Genomic DNA, 23,638 nt, shown 5'->3' on the forward strand with positions numbered 1-23,638 from the left:
AAAGCACAGAGTTAGTGATAAAGTTTCCCTCAGAAAAGCTCCTGTCAGACTCTCTTTGCGAGCGCTGAGTGATCGACGTTTAACAGTTTTGTCTCCATTCACTGAAATAAAGAGCAGCACAGACACCATTAATAACTGAGAGAATGAAGAACACTAATGCCTCATAATCCAAGAAAGACTAAATAAGGCCGAGTCTGAAACTACAGTCTCTACTGAGAATCAAAGCTTGTTGAGATTGAAACAAACACTCGCTGATATCTGATGTCTTCCTTCCAAATGATTCTGTCTAATCTGAGGAGGATTCGTTACCATCAGAAATATTTCACACACTTCAGTCTGTCATATCGACCCTGAACACCTTCTGTGTGTCTTTGATTATAAACACACACAAATATCATCTTTGTCATGTTCATGATAGAGATATTTCAGTGTGAGCTGAGGCACAGAGGCTGGTGTGTGTGTGTGTGTGTGTGTGTGTGTGTGTGTGTGTGTGTGTGTGTGTGTGTGTGTGTGTGTGAGTGTGTGTGTGTCGCTCCTGTCATATAAAGCTGTTGTGCTCGTGGAGATCTAATAAAGGATAAAACACCATCATTTCAGAAGAAGATGTTGTGGTGATGAAGGCAGCAGATTGAGCTCTGAAGCTCCTGAAAGACTGGAATTACACCGTGATCATCTGTGTTTAACAGCGATACTGTGAGTGTGTGTACCGTCGCTGATCTGCACAATTCATTTAGTGTCAGACAGTGTGTGGAGAAATAAAGCACACTATCAGGAGATCGTCTGTGTGTTTCATTCTGCTGATCTCTCGTCACATTCATGATCATTCATACTGTCATCAGTTCACATCAATCATTCTCCTTACTCCAAATAAATGTTCACTTAAATACAATGATGAAGAAACTGGTGTAGAGCCAAATGTATTTACAGTCCAACGTCACAAACCTTCACTGGGTGCATAAATCCAGCCCATAAAGTCCTACAGTAGGAAAAGGATCCGCACACGTCGAATAGGACAAAGACTCTCCAACTGTTGGTTTATTACGCTTCAATAGAGGACACATAAAAGACCTGCAAAAACCTGCTATAAAGTGCTAAACATCTCCTCAATAACTCTAGTTGTCTAGAGTTAATCTCCAAACACTGAAATTCAGCTGAAAATAATGTAAAACAGAAACTAATGTAAAGATCAATGCTATAATAAGAGCTCTACACAGTGTGTAATTATATAAACGATACTGTCAGTCGCCATAGTTACACACATGAAGGAGATCAATGCATTTATTAACATTCAGAAAGCCGTCTTTCTGCTCTGTCTTCAGATCAGTGTAATGATCAGAATAAACACACACACTATTCTCACTGCGACGGCTTGAGCTCTCAGTGTGGCGTTGTGAATGTGCTGTCAATGTCAAATACTGATTTTAAAAGAGCCCATCTGGAGATTCAACGGTCTGATCGATCTTTCATCTGCGGCCCGTCTGACTTACGCTCTCTCTAGAGTTCATGTGTCCTGTGTGTTTCTTTCCTATCAGCTCAATGATGCCACACACTCTCTCAACTACAACAGTCACAGATGTTCCTCTACTGGACACATTTCTCTAGAGTTGATGCTGAAGTTCATGACAGATCATTGTGTTCATCACAACACAGCGGTCAAATGTGTGAAATGAACAGCATCTTTTCTCCAAAGCAATAAGAGCACAAGCTTTGTTGTAGTCCAGACTTTAAAGTTAGGCATCTTTACAGATGATCATTTTAATAAATAGATAAAAACCTGCGCTGACAAACACTTGCAGTGCTGTGGATGTTTTCCAGGAGCCGCTGGAGGAGAAACGTGTGCAAAAGCAGAGCAAAAGCTCCTGGAGACACAAACTGTGCTGCAACTACAGACTAAACCATGACTTGATGGAGCAACATGAGAAGAAATATTCCAGCTCTACATGACGAATCTCACATTCGGCTTCTAAAGCATCAGAACGCTCAGCTGCTTTCATGGGAAGAGCATCACTGGACACTTCTTTTCTGCTCTTTGTTGAAGTGATTTAGACACTCCAGCTGAATAACGTTTAATCGGACAGATTTTGTGGAGCTTCGTTCAGGTGTCCTGACGTTGGAGGAAGGCTGAGACTGTTGTAGAGGACATGAAGCTCAGAGAACATATTCTTCACTGCTAAATATCTGTGCTTCAACATTATTATACAACACATCATATTTCAGCTGTCTTCTATCAGGACAAATAAAGGAAAGGTTCATAAGGACACAGAAATAGTGACACAGAAGTGGCTCAACTTACCCACCATTAGGGGTTAAGAATGTTGTCACTGGAGAATTTGAGTTCAAAATAAATGAAATATTAGTTTTTTTGTGCATTTTCCCATGACAGTCTTACTTTACAGCACATTATTCAGAATGTCTATTCATTAAGAATATTTCCATGCAGTGAAATATCCAAAATATCCAAATGTTAAATTATGACAACAAAATAAAGTTAGAAAAAAATAGCTTTTATTAGATAAAGAGAATATTAAATGTTCCTCATTGCAGTTCACCAAACTGTGTGTGTTTGCAGAAGAATATAATCACATGAAAAGAAGAGCTGGATTCTATTTGCAACAACAATTTTTTTAAAGAAAATTCAACGTTTCATAGTTTATTAAAAACATTTATAAAAATGTACATAATTCACCAACAAGTATGAAATACAGTCAGACAAATATAAATCTTGCTATACATTTGCTTTAACATTAAACTTGTTTTACCTTCCCTGTATTTGAGTTAAAAATAAAAAAGGGGGGAAACGGTCCATTAGCTCACGACAGTCTTACTTTACAGCACATTATTCAGAGTCTATCATTCAGAATATTTCCACTTCTGTGACTGAATTGACGTCGACGTCAGGGTTAGTAGTAGCATTAGCCGTCAGGCAAGTGTTATTTAATACGTTGCTTATACAAATAGCCTACATTTTATTTCAACATATTTCATTCGATTTTTACTCATCTCAGTATAGCAATACAGTTTGCTAAAACATCATTCATTCACACAGAAACGCAATTTAAATTTAAACTGTCTTTTTGCGAGCTGTGGTAAACAGCGCGCATCTCTGCGGCTGCCGTTCATTCATTCACAGAAACGCGATTCACTTGAGAAGAAAAAAAACTTACTACAGTATTCCTCAGCTCAGTCAGATCCTTGCTCCTCGAAATACCCGCACTTCTGAGGTAGATTTTCCATTATTATTATTCCTCACAGCGCTGCGAGACGGTGTAAACAAGTAGGCTACAATGATATGATTAAACTTGTGTTTTCTCGAGCTGATATGGGGGCGTTCACAGGTTTGCTTGGATTGCCAAGCAAAAAATAATACACACTTAACAGAATCGTATGAATGATGTATGAAACTTGTTTGTAATATCAAAGTCAACAGAGCAAAATTAATCTTGTTTGAACTGATAAAAAAAAAGCGAGCCTATTGCGCCGGCGCGATTGTCGACCTCAGGGGGTTAAATAAACTCCTGATGTACTTATAAAACGAGGCATTGGAAAGTTTGTGAGAACAGAACCTATTTGTACTACTGTAGAAGTTTGGTGCCATTCTGGGCATTATTAGTGGGGTAATTTACCAGATACATCATAGGATCCATTAGCGCCTGCACTAAGCCATCCGGCTGATATCTCTAAATAAGCTCTAACTTTAATAATGTTCAACCAAGGGATGTCATGGTGCAAAGGAACCTAGGTTGATTTTACTCCGAACCATCCCTTTAAGTTCAATACTTGAATATAATTATGGGATAAATATGTAGTTCCAGGTCCAGACTGATCATTATTTACCCTTGATCTGTTTTGAATCAGCAAGTGGAAGAAGTCCTCATGTTGTCCTCAGTCCGAGCTGTGAGAGAAAGATGAAACATCAGATTACACAAACACATCAGTTGAGCAAAGAGAAACATTTGAGTTTAACAATTACTTCATTTTTCACATTGAATCCATCATAGTACTAAACAATCACTCCTTACAATGAAAGAAAACATTTAAATGTAATGTTTAAACATTACCTTCCTTGTGTTTGTTCTCCAACTCTTTAGCCAGATTATTCTGGTTCATCTTCCTCAAGATCTTCACTGTGATCTTCACAGCTTCTTCTGGTCCTAAACGTGCCACCATCGTGTCCACTGTGTCAAAGACATCTGCGTTCTGCATTTCAGAAGTTGAAATACGCTCATGATTCTTCAAGTACCACTGAAACTCCTTCAGTTCATCTTTTCCTAGATCCCTCAGTGAGTTCACGAGCAGCTCTTTAACAGACGCCATATTCCTTCGCTGATTCACTTCTGCAGGACAAAAAGAAAAAGGTCTTCAGTATTTGTCACTCTAAACACAGTAAAAGGTGCCATCCACGACCTAGTAAGCTCTCCATGCACTTCGGGAAAGAAGGGCACTGGGGCAGCGGGTTGAGAACCAGCACAGAGATACCAATCATCCAATCGAGACTGAGCGGGACACAATGGAGGGTTCCACTCGAGCCCGACAGCCTCGGCCGCCCAATTCAGCATAGCTGACAGTTCTGGATCCGGCTCGAGCAACGTCACGCTCCCAGAGGGAGATAACGCAGTCAAGTCATCATCTCCAAAACCAGCTCACCCTCTGATGCTGCAATCGGCGTCCTGTCCTCTGGGGGAGCCCCGGGTGAAAGCGAAGGTGAAGGCGATTATAAAGCATTATAGGGCTTGGAAGAGTCAGGACATTTTTTAATATAACTCTGATTGTGTTCGTCTGAAAGAAGAATGTCATATACACCTAGGATGACTCCAAGGTCATTTTCATTTTTTGTTAAACTATTCCTTTAACGCGCTAATTTTGACAGCACTAATATATATATATATGTAGTTGTGTTGTGCTGATTTCATTGTGTTGTGGCTCATTTCGGGTGTGTTGTTCAAATTTCATTGAGATGTGCACTACTGGGCCACCACAAGAAACCCTTACAAGCAGAGATTAAGTTAAGTAAGTGATTCTGATCCACTTCACGTCGGGGTCCTCATCACCCTGTCGGGGTTTATTCTGAGATAACAACCGGCTGGATGTACATTATCACGCTTATTACACGGCTACTTGCCACATAAGTAAATAATTAGACATGAAATATTGATCTGAGTTGAAATATTTTATTAGTTCTTTGAACGCAAAGCTTCCGCGGAGAGAGTTGCTAGCGCGGCAAGTTCACACTAGACCGACATTTAAGAGACATTAAGTAAAGTTAACTAAAGAGTGTTAGTTAGAACAACTGTTGGATTTTACAATGGTAATTCACCAATAAGTAAGAAAAATATAATTAGACCTGGATACAAAAATCACTTTACCTGCAGAAAGCTTACTTAAAATATATATTTTTTTTATTTTTTATTTTTTGCAATGTTATTAGAAATTAATATCTTGAAAGACATGTCATTTCTGTTTTAGAGCAGCTTTACATATATTTTCACCTTGAGCTCATAGTTTATAAATCGTAAAGATGTTCTACAATGTAAAGCTCCTCTTTCTGAAGAATTGAGATTTATTTAGGTTTCACAGTGTCACTATACATACGTATGATATCACAGATCTTTCTCACGCTCTCCTGACTGGTTAAACTGTCATGTGTGATTTCTGAATATTGTTCCTCATGTATTAGTTTCTGCTGACACAGTTTATCTGCAATGATCCCAACAATTTTAAACCCCTGAATGAGATCTGGCCAATGGACATAAAAAAACTGTGATTTACCTTCCTCACTATTCAGACGCGGCTCGTCTCTCTTAGGATGAATCAGATCAAATACATTTTTCTTAATTTTTGCAGTCCAGACAGTCTTCTGATCCTCTTCTCTGATAAGAGCCATTTGAAGATCATTCTCCAGACTTGTGTTGACACTGAAGAAGTTTGGGGGAGTTTCTCTTCTGAGTGTGATCCCTTCTTCAGGATTGATAGTGGAGGCACCAGGAACATCAAGATTGTGTGGCGTCTTCATCCGAAATGGCCTGTCAGGTCTGGGATATGGTATTGGGTAACTTGACTTTTCTTTCTTCTCAACTTTTTCTTCTGCACGTTCATCAAATGGAAAAAGGTAGAGATGTAGAATGAGAGGATCTTTAGAACGCATGTAGAGAAGAAGATCACAGTGTTCTTCCACTCGCATTATCCAACTTATAATTAATGTTTTCAGAGAGAAGGATGGTTGGACAATCTTAGCATGGAATCGGGTCAACTGCACAGGTTCTGTGGTTATTCCCTCGTCTTTTACAGTGAAGACTTTCACAGCATCTTTGAGAGAGGGGTCAGACTCTCCTAAACAGGCGTAATGGGGTAGATGAACTTCCTCCAGTTTCCCTGAGATCACCGTCACGTCAATCACTGGACCGATCCGGTTGCACTGCAGCCTCTCCAGCTCTGCGTTGAGGAAGAGTCCGTCTACGGTACGGTACTGAAGGGTGACGACACAGTCACAGACCCATCGCATTCTGGTCCTGACACACTCGTAACGGCCTGGGTCAGTGCTGACCCTGAACTTTGACCCTCCTTCATCTGTACAGGCCGACGGCTCAATCTGAAGCCACTGATCAGAATCAGCTATATGGACACAAGACTGACAGTTCAGCAGCGGGTGAATATCGAGCCCAGAAGGTTTGGGCTGAGAGAACCTGTGAAGAACCAGAAGAAGGCAGAAGCAAAGAGTCAGCTGCTTTTATTAATCTCAGTTAATGTTATTTTCAATGTTTATTAATACATTATTAAAATCAAAAGTTGTATCTGTCAATATTATTTACTGGACCTGAACTAACATGAACAAACAATGAACAGTTGACTAACTAACGTTAACAAATACAGTTAATGCATTAACGAATGTTAACTAATGGGACCTTATTGTAAAGTATTACCAACAATTCAAAACCAACAACATACAAACAGTTTACTATAAAAACTATTTGTCAGGCAGTTTGACAGAGAGAAAATATAAAGCTAGTATATAATGCTGCGACTGACACCTGTGATGTCACTCACTAATAACAAACAATCTAATATAACAAACACATATATACTATAATGAGAGTTTAATTCACACATAATTGTCCAGTTATGTTTATGTTTAACTAGCCAACATGAACTCTATATTCTCCATCAATAAGCTCAAGCTGAATAATGTGTCAAGTCTTCTATAAATCAGTGTTTTTAACTGTGGATATTTTCACAGAGGTGGACAGATAAAGACCATCAGCAGTCTGGGGTGGACAGAAATGTTCATAATCAAACATAATAAATGAGTTTGACTATAAAGAACTGGACTGTTTTACTGCTTACAACACAACTGTCTACAGTTAATTGTGCTTGATTGTAATTGAGGGAGTGCTGGAATAGATCAAGTAATACTGAGTGAATTTGACTATTTCTGTCTTATTCCTCGTCTGCAGGAATATTAATAGAAAAGAAGATCACACTACAGCTAGAAAATTACAGAAAATTAATAGCAAACTACAGTTTAGAGATCGTGTGTGATCAGGAGCTTTAGAGAAATACCAGTAAATCAGTCTTAAGCCCTATTCACAGAGACCTCACAACTCTGAAACTGAAGGAGAAATAGATTTAGCTCTAAACTAACTAAAATGAAGAATAATGTGTTTATAGTCTCTGTGTAACAGGGTTAAAAAAAGAAATAAATGTTTCTATAAATGTTATGTCTTTCACCAAAATTACTGTTTTGTTCATTTAATAACTGTTTGGTGACCTCTTGTGGCGACATGTGTAATTAGTGGGTCATTTGTCCTTTCACTTGTGAAACCACACCCCTACCCCCAGCAGAGAAGGTTATCCAATGCTGAAGATGGTGGTAGGTAAAATGTGCTCCGCTGAAATGAGTGTTTTTGTAACTAAACATTTGTTAATTTCGCAAATAATATTGAGATAGAGTTTGTGGATGTTATGTAACAATATATAAATTGATGTTGATTGTATGTGACTAACTTTGTGAAGTTTAGATGCAACTTTCTCAATATGAGCGTTGCATGGCTGACGCCATCTTTTCAAATCAAACGCAAATGAATCTCTCATTTTCGTTTGCTTTTGTAGATGCATGTATGTGTAAATGCCCACTGTCGCCAGAGGATATATGTTTTTCCTTGTGTTACAGGTATGTTTTTATTTTTTTTATTTTTTTGATCGACTGTTAAAACTGTTCTATTAAGACAAATTTGCGCTGCATCGCAGTTTGGTGTTTTGAGCAATAGCAGAGAAGGTTATCCAATGCTGAAGATGGTGATGCATGTATGTGTAAATGCCCACTGTCGCCAGAGGATATATGTTTTTCCTTGTGTTACAGTAAACAACGCATGAAACGCAGTTCTCCGTGTCCGTCTGTGATTTCTGTGATTTGAGTGCTGTCGGATGAGAAGCGTTACACTGGTGCCGTGACTCGTCGCATCGCGAAGATCTGCACGACGCAGATTGCCGTGGTTGCTGAATCTTCATCTACTTCATATTTTCATCACGAAATTGAGACAACTGAATGAATAGTGGACTGGTTAGTTGTTCCTTTTGCACTCTGACAGGTACTTTTCAAAACAAGTGGAACCTTTGGTGAACTTTGGACTCAATTCGCCCTTTTTATGTTTTTGTAATCGAATTACATCCGTTTATGCAAGTTTATTTTTGGTTTTGTGTACTTGTGATTTAAAAAAAAAAATCCATTTTCATTCTTTCTTTCTTTCTTTATTTGTTTTTTTTCTCTCTCCCAATTTTTTTATTATTATTATTTTATTTATTTTTCTTTTCTTTTTCTTTCTCCCCTCCTATCCACATTGATTTAATGGCTGAGAAATTTTCTTCAGATTATGATGCTACTAGCCCATTTGTCCCTAGAGGGAGGGGTGTTTTACTTTCTGGGTTGAATAATGGTGGCATGACACGCAATGAGTCATTTTGTGGAGGGGTTGGCAATCTGCAGTTTATGTGTGATAGTGAAAAGGGTACAGGGCGTGGACATACTACAACAAATCCGAGACAATTTTTGGGGGATGGGCCTTTTGTTTCCAGTCCAAGAGCTGATAATACTGACAATGCATTGCAACAATTGACAGATATGATGGGTAGACTCGGAACCCAAATAGGTGATTCGATCATGGCGAGACTCGCTGAAACAGGAGTTGTAAATGCAAATTGTAACTCGCAAGTTAGCAGAGATACAGGCTTTGATAACGTCAGTCAACATACGCCTCAAGTCACAGTTCATGTTAAAACAGACAGAGAACCAGTGTCATTTAAAGGTGACGGCTCTGATAAATACTCTGTCTGTGATTGGATTGAATTGACAAAATCTCAACTAAACAAACAGAAGTGTTCAGTATCCGACCAAGCTGACGAGATAATGTCGAGATTAATGGGCAAGGCAAGGGACATTGTTAAAATTGGGTTGCGGAGTGATGTTTCTCTGGATGTGGTGCGTAACCCTGACATCATCTATTCCATACTGCTCAAGTATTTCAGTGATGCATCTTCTTGTTTGCCTCTGGCTGATTTCTATTCAACATGTCCAGAGCCAAAAGAAAATCCAGTCGACTACTGGATCAGACTTAACAAAGCAGCTGATTTGGCTGAGGAAGGGTTGCGCAGACAGGGTAGAGTTATGGATAATATTAGCATGGAAGTGGCACGTATGTTTGTGAAACACTGCCCTGACCCTGAGTTATCATGCCTCTTTAAGTGCAAGCCGATTGATGAGTGGAATGCAAGAGACATTCAGCGGCGGCTGGATGATTACCAGAGAGACAAAAGAGCGCCATTGAGACAGAGTAGTCCTCATCTCCGTAACCTTGCTGCTGTCGTTCAGTGCAATGACCAATCACAGCCATTTGAACATTGTCTATTGACTGCACAGACAAACTGTTCCAATGTTTCCCTTTCTGCAGACAGTAAGTCATGTGGTACTCATTGTACTGACCCGGTCACTTCCATGGCACAAAGTGTGCGAAAGCCAGATGTGGAGATCTTAGGTCGCATGATAAGTATGCTGGAACAAGTACTAGAGAAGGTGGAGCAAAATAGCAGTGTTCATCCTTCGCACGCTACTTTTAGACAAGGTGATAGACCGAGAATATGTGATGTTTGTCAATCTCGAACACATTCCACCAAAACTCATTGCCTTAGAGAAAGACTGTGTTTCTCTTGTTTTTCCTCAGGACACTCTCACAATGCATGTCCACACAGAGTGTCTGCCCAGCGCAGTCCGACTGGGGGAAACTAATGGACCCGTATATGGTGGGGGGGTGTATGGGTCTAAGCGACGACTCCCATATGGCTGATGTTGACGTTGAAGCTGAATTTACTTTGATCAAAGACTTTTGTGATTCGACTGAAAATGTCATTGTGCAGAACACCAGCAAAATATGCAGAAGCGATAGTTTGTTTTACACACCAATCATCGTGGGGAACAAGTTAACTCTTGGTGGCATGCTCGATAGCGGGTCAATGGCCTGCACAATGAGTGAAAGGGCTGAGGCCAAACTCCTTGAGGCTGGTGTGTTGCAAAAAGAGAATGAATTCAATTTTGATGTAGTTCTAATAGGCTGTGGCGGTAGTCGAGTGAAGCCTAAATCTGCTTATGATGTTGAAATGGAAGTGTATGGCTGCAAGATCAGTGTGCCTACCCTGGTTGTTCCAGGCCAATTGGATGAACTTATAATCGGAACAAACGTAATCAAACATGTGATCCATCAGTCTAAACATTGTGCTGCATACTGGAAAGCATTGTCGAATCCATGTTGGAATGCTGGTTTAGAATCTGAACAGTTTCTTTCCATGTTAGCAGGGGTGGAACGTTGGAAGGGTGGGGAAATTCCAGACAAGATTGGTACAGTCAGATGTACTTCAGCAGTGTGTCTGGAACCTGGCCGTGAATACCTGTTGTGGGGAAAGTTGGATAAGTCTTGTGCCATTTCCCCAGGTAGTACTGTGATAACTGAACCTACTACTTCCAGATCAGCTCCCAGACATGTGTTAGTGGCTAGACTTGTCACACCTTTGTGGGGTGACGGATGGGTGCCACTAAAGCTCATTAACATGTCTCATCAGCAAATTTTGTTGAGACGTAATGCAAAGATTGCTGATGTGTTTGCATGTGTGGCACTTGAAGATATGGAAGATGTTGTACCTACTGGTAAAGATGTTCCTCTGTTGAGCTGTTCTCAGGTGGCTGACTCCACATCAAGCCAGGATAGAGGGGAGAATGCGTTAAATGAGCATCTGCTGCGTGTTGGTCTGGGTGGGTTGGACATTGACTCATGTGAAGTTTCTGAAGGTTGTCGGAAACAACTTCTGGACCTCGTTTTGCAGTACGAGGATATTTTCTCCCGCCATCATCTTGATTGTGGTAAGGCTGAGGGATTCATGCACAGAATTCACCTCACTGATGCCAGACCTTTTCGTTTGCCATATCGGAGAGTGCCCCCGAGTCAGTATCAGGTTCTTCGCAAAGTACTTAATGAGATGGAGGAGAGAGAGATAATTCGGAAGTCTACCAGCGAATTTGCCTCTCCACTGGTGCTGGTTTGGAAAAAGAATGGGGATCTACGTATCTACACTGATTTTAGGTGGCTGAATAAAAGAACGTACAAAGATGCGTACCCACTTCCCCACCAGGCTGATTGCTTGGCTGCACTAGGTGGTAATTGTTTGTTCAGCTCCATGGATCTCACATCGGGATTTTACAACATGCCCTTGCATGTTGATGACAGGAAATACTCGGCTTTCACAACCCCGATGGGGCTATACGAATATAACCGCCTTCCACAGGGTTTATGTAATAGTCCTGGTAGTTTTATGAGAATGATGACTGCAATTTTTGGTGATCAGAACTTCTTAAGTCTCCTCTGTTATCTTGACGATCTTCTCGTTTTCGCTCCTGATGAGAAGATTGCTTTGGAGCGACTGGAAATGGTCTTTAGCAGATTGCGTGGGCACAACTTGAAGCTGTCTCCAAAGAAATGCTATTTTCTCAAAAAATCTGTGAAATTTCTCGGGCACATAGTTAATGAGATGGGTGTCTCTACTGACCCTTGTAAAGTTGAGAGTATTGCAAGAATGACTTGCACTGATCTGATGGAACAGGATGGTGTGACTCCAAGTCAGAAACATATAAGGTCATTTCTTGGCATGGTAAACTATTACCAACATTTCATACCCAAATACTCATCCATTGCTAGACCTCTCTTTGAATTGCTTACAGGACAGACAAGGAAGTCTAAGGGAGGCTGGAGATTGAAGAGATCTTCACAGGCCCATAAGCTGAGTCGTGAGCACTGGACTGGAGACCATGTCAGGGCCTTTGAGATGTTAAAGTCGTCCCTTCTTAATAGTGTGGTTCTAGCACATCCGAACTTTGATAAGCCTTTTGTGCTTTCCACTGATGCTTCATTGGATGGCATTGGGGCTGTTATTTCTCAAGTGCAAGAGGGCGACACTATTGCTAGACCAATCGCATTCGCTAGTAAATCGCTGTCTCGGTCTCAGAGGAACTATCCTGCTCATAGATTAGAATTTCTGGCCTTAAAATGGGCAGTGTGTGACAAGTTTAGCCATTGGCTAAGAGGTACCAAATTCACTGTCTGCACTGATAATAATCCGCTGACCCATATTATGACCAAGCCAAAATTGGATTGTTGTGAGCAGAGATGGGTGGCGAAGTTAGCCAGTTATGATTTCGACATCAAATATGTCCCAGGCTCTCAGAATTCAGTTGCTGATGCTTTGAGCCGTGTGCCCTTTGTGAATGTGGGTCACAGGTTGCTGAATGAATCGTTTGCTCGACTTAGGTGCAATATGAAGGAGATGTCTGATGGCTCTGTGCAGAATGCTTTTAGGCAGGCAGTGAATGGTGCTGATCATTTCACTCACATTAATTCTGTCGTCCAGAATTCTACATTTGTGCCAAGTGATGTTGTTTCAGCGGTCCTGCAGTCTCACAATGAGTGGGAAGCTGGTGTGTGAGTCCGCGCTCTGACAACTTTGCAGAGTTTGCCCCAGATGGTCGACATTGATTTTGATTTTTCCCCTGCTTATTCGGTGAAGGAACTTTGTGACAAACAACACAGTGACAGAATTCTCTCTCGTGTTTTGGAGTATGTTGAGAGATGCCGTAGGCCTTCGAGGAGAGAGAGAGCAAATGAGCCTGCTGCAGTTGTGAGATATTTGAAGCATTGGGAGAAACTTAAGATTGTCGATGGGGTGCTTTACAGGGTGTCTAGGGACAGCTTGATGAGGATGAAGCGATTTCAGTTTGTGGTACCCGACTCTCTCAGAGCTGAGGTGATGAAAGGCACTCATGACCTCGCAGGTCATCAGGGTCAGTTCAGAACCCTCAGCCTGGTGAGACAACGGTTTTTCTGGTTGCATTTAGACAGGGATGTGCGTGAATATGTGTGTCATTGCCAGCGATGTGTCGTCAGTAAGACTGTTGAACCAGATGGCAGAGCTCCTCTGGCGAATATACAGTCCGGCAGGCCTCTGCAGATTGTCTGCATTGACTTCTGGTCAGCAGAAAATTCACAAAACAAATCTGTTGATGTCCTTGTTGTGACTGATCATTTCACTAGACTGGCACAGGCCTTCCCATGTAAAAATCAATCAGCCAAGGAGGTAGCCAGGGTTCTATGGGATAAATACTTCTGTATCTACGGGTTTCCGGAGAGAATTCACTCCGATCAAGGAGCTACTTTCGAAAGTAACCTCATCAGTGAACTTCTCAAAGTTTCAGGTGTAAAGAAATCTCATACAACCCCGTATCACCCAATGGGAAACGGTGCTGTTGAACGTTTCAACAGGACGCTTGGTAATATGATTCGTGCATTACCCCCTGTCGAAAAACATGATTGGCCAAGACGGTTACAGACTCTCACTTTCATGTATAATTGTACAGTGCATGAGACTACAGGGTTTGCCCCTTTTTATCTCATGTTTGGGAGGGTCCCCAGTCTGCCCGTGGATATGATGTTTCGAAGTGTTTTGAGTGATTCCACATTATCAGATTTCTCTAAGTATGTGTCCACCTTGTCAAAGGATCTTTCTGAAGCTATGAACATAGCTCAAAAACTCGCTTCTAAGGAGCAACACCGCCATGCTGTGTTGTACAATAGAAAGGCAAAGGGGTCTGATATTGGCGTCTCTGATCGCGTGCTATTGGCAAACCGTGCTGAAAGGGGGAAGAAAAAAATTGCTGATCGTTGGGAATCAATTGTGTATACTGTGATTGAAAAATTTCCTAGCACACACACATTCAGAATTCAGAATACTTTCACTGGTCAGGAAAAAGTAGTTCACCGTAATTTGTTGTTATTGGCCAACTTTCTTCCAGTGACTGGTATTCGCTATAATGATTCAGGATCTCTGCCCTCTTCTAGTAATGCCGACGTTGATGACCCTTCATCAATTGAGAATCCCCCTTTGCATGATACCAATTTGTGCAGTCAGGATGAGAATACTGTTGATGGTGTTTCTGATGGTAGTTGTTCAGATGAGCCTGTCAATGCAAGTCTTAATGTTGATGTGAGTGTTGTCCCCATTCCGGATGAATCTTTGCCTACATTAGACGAATCTGATGTCTGTGAACGCACAGAAGCGGCCTGTTCGGGCTCATGTGTCACTGACTGTGTCGATAGAACTCTGGAATGGGTTTCTCAGTTACCTGATGATAATTCTGATCGAGCTGGTCCTGATTTATCCAGCGAAGTGTCTCATCCTGTCAAAGTAACCGATGATTCTGATGGGATGGAAGGAATGTCAGTTGGATTTACTACTCTTCCAGAGCAGTCTTCTGTTATTGCTACACCACCAGACCTGCAGTGTGATCTAAGTGGTAGTCAGTCGGTTCAAGAGCAACTCAATGATGACATATCACTTGGATTTGCTCGAGTGACATCTCGATTTGGACGTATTGTTAAGCCGGTGAACAGACTGATATATACTATGTCAAGACAAGATCTAAGTTATGACCCTAAAGGTTATGTTAAAACCATTTGTAAGTCAGTTGTTCAAGCTCTTCGAGAGTAGTGTTAAAAGTTAACAAGATTTTTGTTTGTGAATGCTCTAATTCCGTGTGAACAAGTTTTTTTTATTTTTTTTTATTTATTTTTTTTACTTTTCTTTCTAAAAGTTGTAAGGAAATGTACACACTTGTATTGTATAATCAGTGGCAGGGTAGTGGGGTGTAAAATGGGCATCCTGCAGCCAGTTGTGGGTTGGGACTATGGCGCCAGTCTCTTCTCATTTCGTCCTTACGGGATACTTTGATAGTTGGCAGTTGTTTTTCATTGGAACCTGTCTTGTCTTGGTGAACCTTTTGTGTGTATTTTGTTACTGATATTTATAAAATTTTGGTGAAATTCAGCAGGGGTGGATGTAACAGGGTTAAAAAAAGAAATAAATGTTTCTATAAATGTTATGTCTTTCACCAAAATTACTGTTTTGTTCATTTAATAACTGTTTGGTGACCTCTTGTGGCGACATGTGTAATTAGTGGGTCATTTGTCCTTTCACTTGTGAAACCACACCCCTACCCCCAGCAGAGAAGGTTATCCAATGCTGAAGATGGTGGTAGGTAAAATGTGCTCCGTTGAAATGAGTGTTTTTGTAACTAAACATTTGTTAATTTCGCAAATAATATTGAGATAGAGTTTGTGGATGTTATGTAACAATATATAAATTGATGTTGATTGTATGTGACTAACTTTGTGAAGTTTAGATGCAACTTTCTCAATATGAGCGTTGCATGGCTGACGCCATCTTTTCAAATCAAACGCAAATGAATCTCTCATTTTTGTTTGCTTTTGTAGATGCATGTATGTGTAAATGCCCACTGTCGCCAGAGGATATATGTTTTTCCTTGTGTTACAGGTATGTTTTTATTTTTTTTATTTTTTTTATCGACTGTTAAAACTGTTCTATTAAGACAAATTTGCGCTGCGTCGCAGTTTGGTGTTTTGAGCAATAGCAGAGAAGGTTATCCAATGCTGAAGATGGTGATGCATGTATGTGTAAATGCCCACTGTCGCCAGAGGATATATGTTTTTCCTTGTGTTACAGTAAACAACGCATGAAACGCAGTTCTCCGTGTCCGTCTGTGATTTCTGTGATTTGAGTGCTGTCGGATGAGAAGCGTTACATCTGCACAGGAGAGACTCTGTGTTGTTTCAAAACAAAGGAAAATATGTATTTATTGGTACTGGCCAAAACATGTTGTGCAATATCAGCATATGGAGTATCAGCACAAACCCAATATGGTGCATCTCTAGTGTTTAGTGATGTATGAAGAACAGAGGATTGAACTATTATTCAGTCTGGAGAAATCCTTCACTAAGACACAGTATATTTCACTCACCCGGTTGTGTGTGTATCACTGGTGTTTCTCTCAGGACGCTGTTTAATGTCACACAGAGACACTGAGGAGTTATAATCATAAACCCCAAATCCAGCATAGAGGGGTTCAGTGAATGTGGAGTTGAGTGTGTGTAAGTGTGTGAGTGTGTGTGTGTCAGAGACGCTGTAGAAGGACAGAGTGCCGGCCGACACGTCCACATACACTCCTGCTCTCTTAGAGGATGAAGAGACGGCAGGAATAACAGTTCTGTTATTATTGTGATGGACAGAGAATCTGTTATTAGAGCAGATCAGCCTCCAGGATTTGTCATTGGATCCAAACACACAGTAACTCCCTCCTTTCCTGCTGATTCCTTTATATGACACTGATATTTCAGCAGATTCGCTCCATTCAGCCTCCCAGTAACAGCGTCCAGTCAGACTCTCTCCACACAGAACCTGAGGAACATCATCAAATCTCTCTGGATGATCGGGATACGGCTGACGCTCAAACACACACTTCACTGTCCTGTTCTCATCAGACAGAATGAGAAGAGTGTGTGCTGTGTTTGGATCCAGTGTGAGATCACAGGCATCTGAACACAAGAAGAGAAACATTTCACTAAATGACACAAATCAACAATAAATCACTAAATGATTGTGTGTGTGTGTGTGTGTGTAGACCTACATTTGTGTAATCCTGCTGTCATTCTGAACTCTCCACAATGATCCACACTATAAAACACACACATGATTCACATTCATTACTAGAGGAAACACAAGAAAGTGTGTGTGTGTGTGTGTGTGTGAGCATCATCCTCTCTTTGAACGCAAGTGTGTGTGTTTGTGTGTGTGTGTGTGCATCATCCTCCCTTTGAACGCAAGTGTGTGTGTGTGTGTGTGTGTGTGCATCATCCTCCCTTTGAACGCAAGTGTGTGTGTGTGTGTGTGTGCATCATCCTCCCTTTGAACGCAAGTGTGTGTGTGTGTGTGTGCATCAGCCTCCCTTTGAACGCAAGTGTGTGTGTGTGTGTGCATCATCCTCCCTTTGAACGCAAGTGTGTGTGTGTGTGTGTGTGTGTGTGCATCAGCCTCCCTTTGAACGCAAGTGTGTGTGTGTGTGTGCATCATCCTCCCTTTGAACGCAAGTGTGTGTGTGTGTGTGTGTGTGCATCATCCTCCTTTTGAAGGCGAGTGTATGTGTGTGTGTGTGTGTGCATCATCCTCCCTTTGAACGCAAGTGTGTGTGTGTGTGTATCTCATCCTCCTTTTGAAGGCGAGTGTGTGTGTGTGTATCATCCTCTCTTTCAACGCAAGAGTGTGTGTGTGTGTGTGTGTGTGTGTGCATCAGCCTCCCTTTGAACGCAAGTGTGTGTGTATGTGTGTGTGTGTGTGTGTGTGTGTGTGTGTGCATCATCCTCCCTTTAAACGCAAGAGTGTGTGTGTGTGTATCTCATCCTCCTTTTGAAGGCGAGTGTGTGTGTGTGTGTGTGTGCGCGTGCGCATCATCCTCCCTTTGAATGCAAGTGTGTGTGTGTGTGTGTATCATCCTCTCTTTGAACGCAAGAGTGTGTGTGTGTGCATCAGCCTCCCTTTGAACGCAAGTGTGTGTGTGTGTGTGTGTGTGTGTGCATCAGCCTCCCTTTGAATGCAAGTGTGTGTGTGTGTGTGTGTGTGTGCATCAGCCTCCCTTTGAACGCAAGTGTGTGTGTGTGCATCAGCCTCCCTTTGAACGCAAGTGTGTGTGTGTGTGTGTGCGCAACAGCCTCCCTTTGAACGCAAGAGTGTGTGTGTGTGAGTGTGTGCGCATCAGCCTCCCTTTGAACGCAAGAGTGTGTGTGTGTGTGTGTGTGTGCATCAGCCTCCCTTTGAACGCAAGAGTGTGTGTGTGTGTGTGTGTGCGCATCAGCCTCCCTTTGAACGCAGGAGTGTGTGTGTGTGTGTGTGTGTGTGCATCAGCCTCCCTTTGAACGCAAGTGTGTGTGTGTGTGTGTGTGTGTGCATCAGCCTCCCTTTGAACGCAGGAGTGTGTGTGTGTGTGTGTGTGTGTGTGTGTGTATGTGTGTGCGCATCAGCCTCCCTTTGAACGCAAGAGTGTGTGTGTGTGCGTGTGCATCATCCTCCTTTTGAAGGCGAGTGTGTGTGTGTGCGCATCATCTTCCCTTTAAACACAAGAGTGTGTGTGTGTGTGTGTGTGTGCATCATCCTCCCTTTGAACGCAAGTGTGTGTGTGTGTGTGTGTGTGTGTGTGTGTGTGTGTGTGCATCATCCTCCTTTTGAAGGCGAGTGTATGTGTGTGTGTGTGTGTGTGTGTGCATCATCCTCCCTTTTGAAGGCGAGTGTATGTGTGTGTGTGTGTGTGTGCATCATCCTCCCTTTGAACGCGCAAGTGTGTGTGTGTGTGTGTGTGTGTGTGCATCATCCTCCCTTTTGAAGGCGAGTGTATGTGTGTGTGTGTGCATCATCCTCCCTTTGAACGCAAGAGTGTGTGTGTGTGTGTGTGTGTGTGCATCAGCCTCCCTTTGAACGCAAGTGTGTGTGTGTGTGCACCAGCCTCCTTTTGAACGCAAGAGTGTGTGTGTGTGTGCACCAGCCTCCCTTTGAACGCAAGTGTGTGTGTGTGTGTGTGTGCATCAGCCTCCTTTTGAACGCAAGTGTGTGTGTGTGTGTGTGTGTGTGTGTGTGTGTGTGTGCATCAGCCTCCCTTTGAACGCAAGTGTGTGTGTGTGTGTGTGCACCAGCCTCCCTTTGAACGCAAGTGTGTGTGTATGTGTGTGTGTGTGTGTGTGTGTGTGCATCATCCTCCCTTTAAACGCAAGAGTGTGTGTGTGTGTGTATCTCATCCTCCTTTTGAAGGCGAGTGTGTGTGTGTGTGTGCGCGTGCGCATCATCCTCCCTTTGAATGCAAGTGTGTGTGTGTGTGTGTGTGTGTGTGTGTGTATCATCCTCTCTTTGAACGCAAGAGTGTGTGTGTGTGCATCAGCCTCCCTTTGAACGCAAGTGTGTGTGTGTGTGTGTGTGTGTGTGTGCATCAGCCTCCCTTTGAATGCAAGTGTGTGTGTGTGTGTGTGTGCATCAGCCTCCCTTTGAACGCAAGTGTGTGTGTGTGCATCAGCCTCCCTTTGAACGCAAGTGTGTGTGTGTGTGTGTGCGCATCAGCCTCCCTTTGAACGCAAGAGTGTGTGTGTGTGAGTGTGTGCGCATCAGCCTCCCTTTGAACGCAGGAGTGTGTGTGTGTGTGTGTGTGCATCAGCCTCCCTTTGAACGCAAGAGTGTGTGTGTGTGTGTGTGTGCGCATCAGCCTCCCTTTGAACGCAGGAGTGTGTGTGTGTGTGTGTGTGTGTGCATCAGCCTCCCTTTGAACGCAGGAGTGTGTGTGTGTGTGTGTGTGTGTGTGTGTGTATGTGTGTGCGCATCAGCCTCCCTTTGAACGCAAGAGTGTGTGTGTGTGCGTGTGCACCATCCTCCTTTTGAAGGCGAGTGTGTGTGTGTGCGCATCATCCTCCCTTTAAACGCAAGAGTGTGTGTGTGTGTGTGTGCATCATCCTCCCTTTGAATGCAAGTGTGTGTGTGTGTGTGTGCATCATCCTCCCTTTGAACGCAAGTGTGTGTGTGTGTGTGTGTGTGTGTGCATCATCCTCCCTTTGAACGCAAGTGTGTGTGTGTGTGTGTGTGTGTGTGTGCATCATCCTCCTTTTGAAGGCGAGTGTATGTGTGTGTGTGTGTGTGTGTGCATCATCCTCCCTTTTGAAGGCGAGTGTATGTGTGTGTGTGTGTGTGTGCATCATCCTCCCTTTGAACGCGCAAGTGTGTGTGTGTGTGTGTGTGTGTGTGTGCATCATCCTCCCTTTTGAAGGCGAGTGTATGTGTGTGTGTGTGTGTGCATCATCCTCCCTTTGAACGCAAGAGTGTGTGTGTGTGTGTGTGTGTGAATCAGCCTCCCTTTGAACGCAAGTGTGTGTGTGTGCACCAGCCTCCTTTTGAACGCAAGAGTGTGTGTGTGTGTGTGCACCAGCCTCCCTTTGAACGCAAGTGTGTGTGTGTGTGTGTGTGCATCAGCCTCCTTTTGAACGCAAGTGTGTGTGTGTGTGTGTGTGTGTGTGCATCAGCCTCCCTTTGAACGCAAGTGTGTGTGTGTGTGTGCACCAGCCTCCCTTTGAACGCAAGTGTGTGTGTGTGTGTGCATCAGCCTCCCTTTGAACGCAAGTGTGTGTGTGTGTGTGTGTGTGTGTGCACCAGCCTCCCTTTGAACGCAAGTGTGTGTGTGTGTGTGTGTGTGTGTGTGCATCAGCCTCCCTTTGAACGCAAGTGTGTGTGTGTGTGTGTGTGTGTGTGTGTGTGCATCAGCCTCCCTTTGAACGCAAGTGTGTGTGTGTGTGTGTGTGCATCAGCCTCCCTTTGAACGCAAGTGTGTGTGTGTGTGCATCATCCTCCCTTTGAACGCAAGTGTGTGTGTGTGTGTGTGTGTGTGCACCAGCCTCCCTTTGAACGCAAGTGTGTGTGTGTGTGTGTGTGCATCAGCCTCCCTTTGAACGCAAGTGTGTGTGTGTGTGTGTGTGCACCAGCCTCCCTTTGAACGCAAGTGTGTGTGTGTGTGTGTGCACCAGCCTCCCTTTGAACGCAAGTGTGTGTGTGTGTGTGTGTGCACCAGCCTCCCTTTGAACGCAAGTGTGTGTGTGTGTGTGTGTGTGCACCAGCCTCCCTTTGAACGCAAGTGTGTGTGTGTGTGTGTGTGTGCGCATCAGCCTCCCTTTGAACGCAAGTGTGTGTGTGTGTGTGCACCAGCCTCCCTTTGAACGCAAGTGTGTGTGTGTGTGTGTGTGCATCAGCCTCCCTTTGAACGCAAGTGTGTGTGTGTGTGTGCGCACCAGCCTCCCTTTGAACGCAAGTGTGTGTGTGTGTGTGTGTGCATCAGCCTCCCTTTGAACGCAAGTGTGTGTGTGTGTGTGTGTGCACCAGCCTCCCTTTGAACGCAAGTGTGTGTGTGTGTGTGTGCGCACCAGCCTCCCTTTGAACGCAAGTGTGTGTGTGTGTGCACCAGCCTCCCTTTGAACGCAAGTGTGTGTGTGTGTGTGTGTGTGCACCAGCCTCCCTTTGAACGCAAGAGTGTGTGTGTGTGTGTGCGCGCACCAGCCTCCCTTTGAACGCAAGTGTGTGTGTGTGTGTGTGCATCAGCCTCCCTTTGAACGCAAGTGTGTGTGTGTGTGTGTGTGCATCAGCCTCCCTTTGAACGCAAGTGTGTGTGTGTGTGTGTGTGCGCACCAGCCTCCCTTTGAACGCAAGTGTGTGTGTGTGTGCACCAGCCTCCCTTTGAACGCAAGTGTGTGTGTGTGTGTGTGTGTGCATCAGCCTCCCTTTGAACGCAAGTGTGTGTGTGTGTGTGTGTGCGCACCAGCCTCCCTTTGAACGCAAGTGTGTGTGTGTGTGCATCAGCCTCCCTTTGAACGCAAGTGTGTGTGTGTGTGTGCATCAGCCTCCCTTTGAACGCAAGTGTGTGTGTGTGTGTGTGTGCATGCATCATCCTCCCTTTGAACGCAAGTGTGTGTGTGTGTGTGTGTGTGTGCGCATCAGCCTCCCTTTGAACGCAAGTGTGTGTGTGTGTGTGTGTGTGTGCATCAGCCTCCTTTTGAACGCAAGTGTGTGTATGTGTGTGTGTGTGTGTGTGTGTTAGGGTGACCACCCGTCCCGCTTAGCGCGTGCGCGCACAGCGTTTGAAGCCCAATTCATGCGTCCCGCAAATTGAGACCGTGTCACGCATAATCTATGCTTGCTCAAAAAAAGTTGGTCGCTCTATATACTCGAGCCCCAAGCAGACAAACGAACATTACTTGACATTTCAGCACGCTATTGTTGCCACACCCACCCCTCAGTTGAACTGCTGACTAGGTTGTTGTCAACTTTTTCGTTGTTGTCATGACAGCGCACGCACGCGCATACCAGACACACTGGGAAGGAAGGAACTTTTAGATGCGCGCTTTCCAATTCGAAAAATTCGAGAAAGAGACTGTCTGAGAGGCACCGTCATCATCAATTAAAAAGCGAAGGTGTGGGTACAAGAAAGACTGGGAAAATGAATATTTGTGGCTGAAAGGTGTTGAGGGGGATACCGAGAGGGCTTTTTGTGACCTTTGCAAAACGTCCTTCTCAATCGGACATGGAGGGGAATACGATGTCAATCGTATTTTTTTTAAATACTTTTTTTTTTTACTGTTCCTGTGGTGTTGAGCAACTACAATTCCTGTTAATCCTATAATTTTATATTATAATTTATTTAAAGTGAATAAATTGTAATGAAAAATAAATAAAATTAAATAGTAAATCTTAAGTGGAAGTACATCTGTCAATTCATTGAATGTTCAAAATATTATGAATCTTTATTTAGAAAAAAAATACACATTGGTTGGCCTATTCATGAGCATACATCAGCAATTACTCATGTTTAGGGGAATAGGGCATTATTACCATGTAAGGTGGTATGTGCTAGAAATGGGTAAACCACTATCAGTGAGTCTGCCCGTGGGGCACCGCCGCGCCAGGCAGTGTCCCACATTGTCCCTCAGAAACATACCCCTTGTCCCCCCTTGGGCTTATTAGCAGGTGGTCACCCTAGTGTGTGTGCATCATCCTCCTTTTGAACGCAAGTGTGTGTGTGTGTGTGCATCAGCCTCCCTTTGAACACAAGTGTGTGTATGTGTGTGTGTGTGTGTGTGTGTGCATCATCCTCCTTTTGAACGCAAGTGTGTGTGTGTGTGTGCATCAGCCTCCCTTTGAACGCAAGTGTGTGTGTGTGTGTGTGTGCATCAGCCTCCTTTTGAACGCAAGTGTGTGTGTGTGTGTGTGTGTGTGTGCATCAGCCTCCCTTTGAACGCAAGTGTGTGTGTGTGTGTGTGTGTGCACCAGCCTCCCTTTGAACGCAAGTGTGTGTGTGTGTGTGTGTGCACCAGCCTCCCTTTGAACGCAAGTGTGTGTGTGTGTGCAGCAGCCTCCCTTTGAACGCAAGTGTGTGTGTGTGTGTGTGTGTGTGTGTGTGTGTGTGTGTGCATCATCCTCCCTTTGAACGCAAGTGTGTGTGTGTGTACACCAGCCTCCCTTTGAACGCAAGTGTGTGTGTGTGTGTGTGTGCGCATCAGCCTCCCTTTGAACGCAAGTGTGTGTGTGTGTGTGCACCAGCCTCCCTTTGAACGCAAGTGTGTGTGTGTGTGTGTGTGTGTGTGCATCAGCCTCCCTTTGAACGCAAGTGTGTGTGTGTGTGTGCGCACCA

The 23,638-nt window shown here is 43.4% G+C and overlaps 1 protein-coding gene across 1 annotated transcript in view; it reads right to left on the minus strand.

The window, feature by feature from the left end:
- Positions 1 to 2,484: 2,484 nt before the first annotated feature.
- The window catches only part of LOC307154373 (NACHT, LRR and PYD domains-containing protein 1 homolog), a 63,360-nt gene continuing 42,206 nt past the window's right edge, over positions 2,485 to 23,638 (minus strand). Inside the window, exons 8-12 of the mRNA XM_079864262.1 lie at positions 17,066 to 17,112; positions 16,400 to 16,973; positions 5,767 to 6,680; positions 4,059 to 4,334; positions 2,485 to 3,892 (exon numbers count right to left, since the gene is read on the minus strand). Coding sequence (XP_079720388.1) covers positions 3,852 to 3,892; positions 4,059 to 4,334; positions 5,767 to 6,680; positions 16,400 to 16,973; positions 17,066 to 17,112 — 1,852 coding nt within the window. The 3' untranslated portion in view covers positions 2,485 to 3,851. The remainder of the gene's footprint in view (positions 3,893 to 4,058; positions 4,335 to 5,766; positions 6,681 to 16,399; positions 16,974 to 17,065; positions 17,113 to 23,638) is intronic.

The sequence above is a fragment of the Squalius cephalus genome (genome assembly GCF_949319135.1).
Source record: "Squalius cephalus genome assembly, chromosome: 2".
Taxonomy (NCBI): Eukaryota; Metazoa; Chordata; class Actinopteri; order Cypriniformes; family Leuciscidae; genus Squalius; species Squalius cephalus.